Consider the following 9,539-nt stretch of genomic DNA (forward strand, 5'->3'; position numbering starts at 1 on the left):
ATATATACATACACATGCACATACACACACGCGCGCACACACACACATACACACACACACACACACACACACACACACACATGCACATATAGGTTCATATACCCACCTACCATCTGAAAGACTTTGGGAGCCTGAATATTCAGCTCTAGAGGGGCCAGGGGACCTTGCTTTTCATAGTAACCATGGTCTGTGTTGGCACATCCTGGGCTGGGCCTGGGGGTGGGTAGTGAAGTCTCAGTGTGAAGAAAGGAGGGCCAGGCCATGAATAGGGCTCTGTGTGGCCAAGCTGAGAGGACTGGGGGAGGCTGGAATGTGAGGAACGTGCTCTCATGACTGTGGCCTGAGGCCTGGCTCTACAGCACAGGGTTGATCAGGGGTGACGGGATGGCAGGGCAACAAAGGTGGAGCATGTAGCCAAGAAAACAGGCAAGGAAAGGAGAAATGGCTTTCCAAGTCTTCTCTCAGATGGCAGAGCAAGGGCCGTGGAGAGCTTGTAGGCTGGGCAGAGAGCATATTAAGGGCAGTGGACTTGGTTTCCACCCATATGAGTGAGAATCCTGGATCCCATTGTCCCATTGTCTGGACCAAGCTTTTTACTCTGTTTCTGAGTTTTATGCCAGCATCTATCCAGTTGGCAGGGCAGATACCTAGATGTCATCCAGAAGTCTTTTTTTTTTTTTTTTTTTTTTAATTTTCTCATCTTCTGACTTCTACCATGTGAATAGCCTTTTTGTTTATTGGTCCTCCATTCCTATTCCAAAAGGTCTCTGCCCAATCCTGAGCCTCACTAGTTCTCTGATCTCTCTGTCTGGTTTTGCCTGATGCCCTACCCACCCCTCATGCAGTATCTAGAGCAGTGGTTCTCAACCTTCCTAATGCTGCAGCCCTTTAATACAATTCCTCATGGTATAGTGACCCCAACCATAACATTATTTTTGTTGCCACTTCACAACTGTAATTTTTCTACTGTTATGAACCATAGTGTAAGTATCTGATATGCAGGATATCTGATATGTGACCCCTTCATATGTTGAGAAGCACGGATCTAGGATAACATTCTGAAACGCGAATCTATGGGCTGGGGTGTAATTCACACTAGCCAAGCATGAATGAGGAGGCCCTAGGGTCAATTCCCAGCATACAAACCAACGCATACAAGAACTCAAAACTGAACAGCCCATAGTTATTCTTGCCTGTAATCTCAGCATTTAGGTTGTTGAAGCAAGAGGACTGGCTTACGTTTGAGGCTAACTTGGACCATATAGTGAGTTCCAGGACAGTCTGGACCATGAAGTAACACCCCAACTAAGACTATAGAAACGCCCAAGGACAAACCAAACTAACCAACCAACCAAACAGCAGCAGCAACACCACCACCACCCAAACCAGATCAAACCAACCAAATCACAACAGCAAATTACAGCTTGAATCTATCTGTTCATTCTCTGTTTAGGCCCTTTTAATGGTCTTCCGGGCCCTTCGTAATCTGGGGCCTATTTGCTCATCTGCTTGTATCTGATACTCTACTCTCCAGCCAGACTACTGGCACTTCCAGTCTCTCAAAGAACCTGATTGGACCCCTCCTTCCCTTTCTTGATGCTCTACCCTTTGATTATCATGCTTTCTTGAAGGACCTCATAGCAAAGTATCCCCCTATTTCCTCCAACTCCCAAATGACTTCCTCTGTTCAGTCCAGAAAGCTTTCTGCAGTGGGATTGGTAAGAGTTGAACATATGACACCTTCCACATGTAGCTTGAATTCACAGACAGGGAATTCTGTCCGGTTTGTTTCAGTTCCTGTGTTCCTAGCATAGGACCTACTCCTCAGGGGATATCTAGGAAATGAATTAGGGAACAAATAAACACAATATAAATAAAAATCACTACAAAGCTTAGCCTTGTTTTTGATTTAGGGTCTTTCTGTATACCCAGGCTGGCCTTAAGCTTGCAATTCTTCTACCTCAATCTCTAGTTCCAGGTGTCCACCACCATTTCCAGCTCAGAGTGACTCTTTTCTTGATTTTGCCCTTACGGCTCTTGGGTTCAGAACTCCCAGATCTTGCAGCAATATGTTCAACAAGCAGGAGACAAGAAGTACCACCGTACCAGCATGCAGGTGGTCACACTCCATCTTATATTATGAGGCTTTCAGCTAGCTACTAGATAAACATCAGGACTGAAGGCAAAATTAAAGTGGGAGTAGATGTGGCAATTCCTTAGTGACTGTAGAAGAATCCTTGAATTTGAACGAAGCCTGGATTACATGAGACCGAGTAGGGGAGATGGGCAGGTGGGGCTGGGAGGGAGAGCACTGGATCCCAAGCCCTCCTTGCAACTTTTTATTTTGGGAAAGGGTCTCACTACATAGCTCAGGCTAGCATTGAATTCACTCTGTAGCACAGGCAGACACTGGATTTGTGTTGGCCTCCTGAATATCCACTTTCATAGGCCAACACCAGGCTCTCCTCTAATTATCTTGTGAACAAGCTTGAATTTTATTACACTCATGATGAATTGAGCCGGTAGTAGGATAGGGTAGGAGGGGCTTCGTGTCTGTTCCAACTGTTAGCCCGCTTCCTAATTTCTCAGAATTGTCATCTATAGGACCTCATGGGCCCCTTCTTTGTCCCTTCTTCCACCCATTCGTCCTTCTCTTTCTTATCTCCCCTTTATCCACCATTGAGAATTATATTGACTTGCTCACTTATAGTTCCACCTCGTAGCTTTTTTCAGAGAACTTTCATATCTGTCTCTCTCTGAGCACGCTTCTCTGATTCTTGAACTTTCTGTGTATCTCACAAACATTTTTAAGAGGTCGTAAATGAGCAATAAACTGAATATGCTTCCAATCCTTTTTTTTTTTCCATGTGGTCAAATGTGTTCTTTGAGCAGAGACTTGGCTTGTAGCTCTTCTAGGGTGATTTATGTTGAAGACAACTATTCCTAAGATTAGGTGTCATTGGGACTAAGTGTCTGTATCAGGCGTGGTCATCACTGTCCTGAGGGTAGGAGACATGGTACCTATTCAGTCAACCCCTTTGCTGATAACATTTTGGTTGATTTCAAGTTGCAAGCAAGCAAGAAGATGCTATCTCTGAGAAATAGGTCCTTCCTTCCTTCCTTCCTTCCTTCCTTCCTCCCTCCCTCCCTTTCTCCCTTCCTTCCTTCCTTCCTTCCTCCCTCCCTTTCTCCCTCCCTTCCTCCCTCCCTCCCTCCCTTCCTTCCTTCTTTCCTTCCTTTTTTACTTTTTTCTTCCCCTAACAGCTTGATCACTATCATTTTAGTAAAGCTTCTGACATTGTTTGCCTGAAAACACACACAAACCTACTGAAAGATATCTCTGCTTCCATTACAGCATTGCACAGCAGCCTAAATGACCCTTTTAAGGTTGAAATCCCATCGTATCCTGGCACTCTTTGCTCCCCCAACGGCCACCTACTTGTGCTTCTCAGCAAAATCAAGATCCTCTCGCTGACTTCCAAAGCCCTGCAGACTTTTGACTGTTCCCCACCCCCTCTCGCTTCAGGTTTTTCCTGGAATGTCATGCATCAGATCTTCCTATAGATCTCTCTTTATCTTTGCTGAACAGGTCGCTGTTCAAAGTTCAGTTCCTGGGAGAGACTTACCGTGTCCACTTCCTAGTCACTCTTCCCTGCCACTTTGTAACTCAAAGTTTTTCCTTAGGTCTTGTGATGCCTGACATGTTTTTGTTTCTTTGTTTATTGATTGTCACTTCCCACTAAGAATTGTCTGCCATAAGGACCTTATTTGTCTAGAGGGCTGTTATACTCTTAACATCTAGAATGGGGTTCTGTAGATATTTGCTGAATGAATTCATGAAGTATTTTTAAGATACTGAAAACCATTGTTATATACATTTTTTCACAAAGCCTGTGAGGTCAGGATTTTTATGTTCCTACTCCTAAATATACAGAAACCAAGACTCAAGTAATTATGAGTGTTATTCAGTATTACATATAATCAGAAAAGGAAGGCTGCCCTCAACTTGGGCTTTCCAGTTCTAAATACTACTATTTCCACTATAGTACCTTACTTCTAGCCTGCACAGAGCTGAACATCTGTGCCACTAATGCTTATTAATTCTCTGACAGTCTGTAGTGGCAGACATTGAAACTGTAGTATTGTGGGCTACTTGGGTGCACTCTCTTTTCTGTAAGACAAAAGCGAATCAGAAGTAGCCAGTTGAATAGGGGGATGTAGTATAAAGTAGGTAGCTAGGAGTCTGGGACTATAGGCTCCACTTTTCTCCTTACTTAATCCTCTTCTATGGGCCTCAATATGTCCTTCCATAAAATGGGTAGATTAAACTTGCTAGTTTAAAAGATTCTTTTCAGTTTTTAATATATGTTTATTTCTTGTGTCGGTATAGTGTGTGCTTGCCGTGACAGATATGAAGATCAGACAACATTTTGCAGGAATCAGGTCTCTCCTATCATGACCAGTCTGGGATTTAACCTCAGGTTTGACAGGCTTGGGAACAAGTACCTTTACCAGCTTAGCCATTTTACTGATCCCTTTTCTGTCTGTGGTGCCATTACTTTTTCTCTGTTTTCTTTGCAGTGCTTCCCGTTGCTGCCAGGGAGAAAGAATGCCGGTGAGTATGCACGACGCACCTCACAAATGACTTCCAAGGAGAGAAAACCTCCCCGAGATCTGTATGGGCTAGCTGATCATCTCAGGGAAAGGAGGCAGTGGCCAAGTGGCAAAGCTGGAGACAGTTCCTCTGCCTGCCTCGCAGGCACATCCTGGCTCCTTCCCACCATGCGTTTTGGCTCTCTTATGGGCAGTGCCTCTTTATTTCTCCGAGGAGGGTCTGGTTCTTGTCTGTGAACCAGGGGAGGATTTCCCTCCAGAGCTATCAGCACGTGGCAGACACCCATGTGCTTCCCTTGTCCCCGAAGCTGCCTTCTTCCCACTAGCGTGTGGACTATGGTCAGGCAAGGCACCAGGAAAGGGGTGTGGGGAAATGGAGGGAAAAGGGAGACTTGATATTTTGGGTTCATGTCCATAACATGCCAATTCTTGCCGTGTGTGAAAGGATTCCAAGATGAGATAGGCTCCAGGGGACAGGTGTAATTAAATAAGTCCCTCTGCTCTTTGAGACTGACCTCCTATCTTCTGTCTCCTGGTGTTGACTTGGATGTGAATCAGCCTTGGTAGTCTGCAAGCAACTTCACTGTGCTGGAGAGAGCGAAGCTGTCTAGAGTCGCTACTTTTGAAAACAAGAGAAAGTAGGTTGCTAGGCAGGAAAGGGTTTGCAGTCAGTGCCAGAGCTTGGAGCCTAGGCCAGGTTTTGCTGAGACCACAGGCCCTTAGCCATTCTCATTCACTTATCTTTTTTTGTCAGGAAGAGCCCATGACTTGAATGAGCAGCATTCCCAGGTGGTGCTTAGGGCTGGGGGTGGTCCCTGAAACAGGGAGTCATCAGCGAGGTGAAAAGCCGTGGTGAGGCCTCCCATGAAGACCTTAGAAGGGACAATAGGAACCCAGCTGTCAAGGACCTCCCAAGACCCCTGGAGCTGCTTTAGCTGCAGTCTTACCGGAAACCAGGGGGGGCATTTGGTGATTTCCCTGGGATCTTTTCCACTTGAGGAAGCTGAGCTCTTGGGTGGTGGCTTCTAAAAAGGAGAACTGCGGGGCGAGGTGTTTGTTCGCATTGCTATGACAGCAGATGAGAGAGGCCTATTTTGAAGAAGAAGCATTGCTTTGACAAGCACACAGCATGCATCTGCTTCTCAAGAGCGCATCATCATTCCAGGACTTCTTGCTGAGCACAGTTCCTTCTCTGTACCAGGGACCTCTGGGAGCACAAGTTCTGGGTGCTGCCCATACTAGGAGAAAGACAAACTTCTCCATTTCTCAGACACCAGCTGCATGGGCTAAAAGAAACCCCTCAGGCCCTGAAATAGTGACCCTCCCTTCCAGACAAATGCACTTACAGCTGCCAAGTTGTCTCATTAAGAATATCTATGCTGGGGAGCCAGAGATAAAAGTTTGTTGGTAGACTACTTACCAAACATGCAGGAAACTCTGGGTTCAATATGTAGAACATCAAAAATGAGGTGTGGTAGGGGAGACCAGATGGATGGGATCAGAGTTCAAGGTCATCTGTGTGTGCATACTATGCTATAAAAAGAATATCTGTGCAAAACTGGCATGTTTGTGCTAAGCCCTGGGAGGATGGGTTCTTTGTGGCCTCCAGAGGAGAGAATAATATTTTTTAGAGGGTGGCAGGAGAGGGCCCACCATCTAGGAATCGGAGATGGGACTACTTTTCCTTCTATTGCTTTGGGTTCAACTTTGAAAAAAATGTCTATTGGAGGGTATGTTCTCAGGAAGACGAGTCAGCAGCGATTCTGAGTTTGTATGAATGTGGTAGTTGCAGCAGCAAGGCCCTAGAAAAGATGTCATTCCACATTTCATCGGGTGAGTCCCAGGTACTTTCTTCCTTTCTGGAGTTCTAGCCACATCAGTGTAATGGGACTTCTTCCACAAGGCTCACGGGGATCACAAGGAAGAGTGCACTGCCAATGTTAAAGTTGTTCTGACCAGCAGCAGATATATTAAAAGTGGAGCAAGCCAGAGCAAATGAGCACAGTCTTTTCACAAGGATTGGACACAGGAACAGTAAAATGCATGTGGCTCGCACCTGCGATCCCAGCATTCAGGAAGCAGAGGCAAAGGCCCAAGGATGATGGTTTCCAGGCTGCCCTAGTTACGTAGTGAGAGCCTGGATTACCAAAACAAAACAAAACAAAAAACAAGTGTCAAAGTAGTGAATGAAGTGATTATTTCTGGTATTTCACTTCTAGAATGAGCAGAAAATCTTGCTTTACTTTATTACTTTTGTCGAATAGGCAATGTGTTTGTGTTTCAAAATTCAGGAGTTTTACAAAACCAAAATGTCTTCCTGCTCCTGCCTCTCAGTTGCTGAACAATCCTCTCAGAGGTGACCAATGTTACCAGATTTTAAGTTCCTTGATGAGTTTAGATGGTGTGAAGACAGAGAACTGCCTGATACAGTGGAGGTGGGAAGAGGGGCATGCGGAAGGGGTGTCATAGGAAGAACTGTGGGGGCAGGAAATGTGGGGTGGTAGAGTCAGCATTTGTTTGGGAGTTAGTCTGGACTCTGGCCCTCTGCTGGAACTACCCTTAAGAAAGATTCCTTCCCTTCTAAGAATCTCAGTGCAGCCACGTGCCCATGGAATGCTAGCATTGCAGAACAGAGGGGCGCAGGAGAGAACCAGCCAGAGAACTTTTAGGGGAAAAAAACCAAAATAACAACAACAACAACAACAACAACAAAAACCCAGCCAAGATAGTTCCTGAAATCTGGTAGTTGCTTGTGACATATAATCTTCTTATTAAGGTGAGTTAACCAAAGATTTCTAAGATAGTTTTATTTCCCTCTGTTTTGTGGGCAGAAGAAAACGTGGTATGAGAGTTCATGGGGTCTCTTGTTATGCTCTTACCTTAGCAAAGAGTGAGAGGAAGGTCCTACTCACTTCAACTCAGGTGGACCCTCCAGAGCCCCTGCTATCAGGGTCATTCCTCTCCCTTCAGGTCTTCCCACCGTGCTTTTGAGGCATAGATTGCTTCTGTGATGGATAGACATCTAGAACCTGACAGAAACCCACTTCCTCTAAATAAAACCATAATTCAAACCATTCTCTAATACTTGATTGTAGCTGGGTTGGGGGTGGGGGTGGGGAGTGGCGGAGTGGCGGCTAGCAGAAGATCTCTATTTTGGTTTTCTTTGCCCTTTGCCATCTATGTGACTTTAGGCTTCTTCCTTCTCCGCTCTGGATCTAAGTGTTCCTAGTGATGCAATGTATTACTCTTCACTCAAGCACCAGTAAGTTATATGTTGCTCTGAAACCCAGTCACTCCACTGCAGACTCCACATTTCTATGGAAGCCATTAGCTCCCCTGTCTAGTAGCCTGCAGAGATGAGGGGGGCCCGGGCCTTTCTTCCTACCACTCTGTGCCAAATCCTCTCTGAGGCCCCTTGCTCCCACTGCACAAAGCTCCTTTGTTGCCCAAAGCCATTCAGAGCCACTCTCCAGGCTGCTGCCGAAATGGTTGCAGCAACCTGGGGGGTAATACTTTGCCTGTAACCAGAGCTCCCACTCCCAACCTGACTGGCTCCAGTCTGACTGCAGGCTTGTCTTCTGTACTGGACTCGGCCTATCAGCTGAGTCTACCAATTCTTGGGGTGGGGTAGGGGCATAGGATGGCCAATGTAAAAGGTAGAAAATAGAAACAGATTTCTTCATTTAAATACATGAATCTAAGATACTATTGGGTGTCACCTCCCAAACTCAGGAGGGCAGCAGACTAAAATACCAAGCATATGAAAACCATCATCCCTGTCAGAGCCCAGGCCACTTCCTTCATTTGAAAAGAACTAAATCATTCTTATAACCGATTCTTGATATATTCAACCACTCTGTATTTGCTCTTTTGCAAAGAACATTTGCAGACCATGACTTGCTTATCATTTGACATATTTTCTCCAGCAACTTCAAAGATCATAAACATCTACTTAGTTGGAAGGGTATCTGGAATGGATTATCGTTTGAGACAGGAAATCTTTCAGCCATAATCTAAAGTAAATACAGCTAAAGCAGCCATACTGGCTTTGAGCTGAGAAGACAGAGCATCTAGTCCCATCTCTGCCGTCAACGCCTTCTCTGTCAGTTGCTTTTATTGAAGCTTAGTTTCATCATCTACCCAGTGAGAAGTTAGAACCAAAAGATCGTCATGGTCTCCTGTACTTTGACTCTGCATTCTCTCTGTCTCACCCCTATACCATCCTGCATTATGCCAGGAGTCAAACTGAAATAGATAGATTGGTGGAAAGGGCAATTTCAAGATTTTGGGGGAGGGATTTCCAGAACTGTGTAGACCCCTAAGTACTCCCCTTAAGGTCAAAGGTGCCGTGAAGCCTAGCCTCCCGGTTCTTGTTTTCAACAGAACATATCAGACGTCATCTCGGGCTTATAGACACAAGTCAGATGAATGCATGGAGGCACAGTGTATACTTACCCATTCTCACAGCCCGAACCAATCCAGAAGACCAGATGATAGAGTAGGGATTGCAGGTAAAGTGTCCAAGAAGAATCCGGAAGGTGCTGTTGGACACTGTCACAAAAGGGCATGTGGTCCCTTCAAACTCACTACCAGAGATCACAGTTTTCAGCATGCCTCAGGAGACCCCCTCATCCTGGACTCCCTTTCTTGGTTAATGCATCAGTAGTCACTCAAGCAAGAATTATGGGTGTCCCCTTGACTCTGTCATCCTTCTTACCTGCTAACATTCGGCCACTAAGTCATGTACAAGAGATCTCTTTGTAATGCTTCCTCCTAAATTTGCCCCTTCTTTGCCACCCACATTAGCACAGCGCTCCATCTGGACCTACAGGAGCCAGGAGCACAGGCACGGATGGATTCTACTGTTTCATAACTTCTGTCTACCACCAAGCTTTTTGTACACTTTTTCTTCTCCTTCTCCTTCT

At 45.5% G+C, this 9,539-nt stretch overlaps 1 protein-coding gene across 2 annotated transcripts in view; it reads left to right on the forward strand.

The window, feature by feature from the left end:
• The window catches only part of Stard8 (StAR related lipid transfer domain containing 8), a 74,183-nt gene that overhangs the window by 8,704 nt on the left and 55,940 nt on the right, over positions 1–9,539 (forward strand). For both annotated transcript variants that reach the window (XM_029534256.1, XM_029534257.1), the window contains exon 2: positions 4,582–4,615. In XM_029534256.1, the coding sequence (XP_029390116.1) occupies positions 4,582–4,615 (34 nt within the window). The remainder of the gene's footprint in view (positions 1–4,581; positions 4,616–9,539) is intronic.

The sequence above is a fragment of the Mus pahari genome, chromosome X (assembly GCF_900095145.1).
Source record: "Mus pahari chromosome X, PAHARI_EIJ_v1.1, whole genome shotgun sequence".
Lineage (NCBI taxonomy): Eukaryota > Metazoa > Chordata > Mammalia > Rodentia > Muridae > Mus > Mus pahari.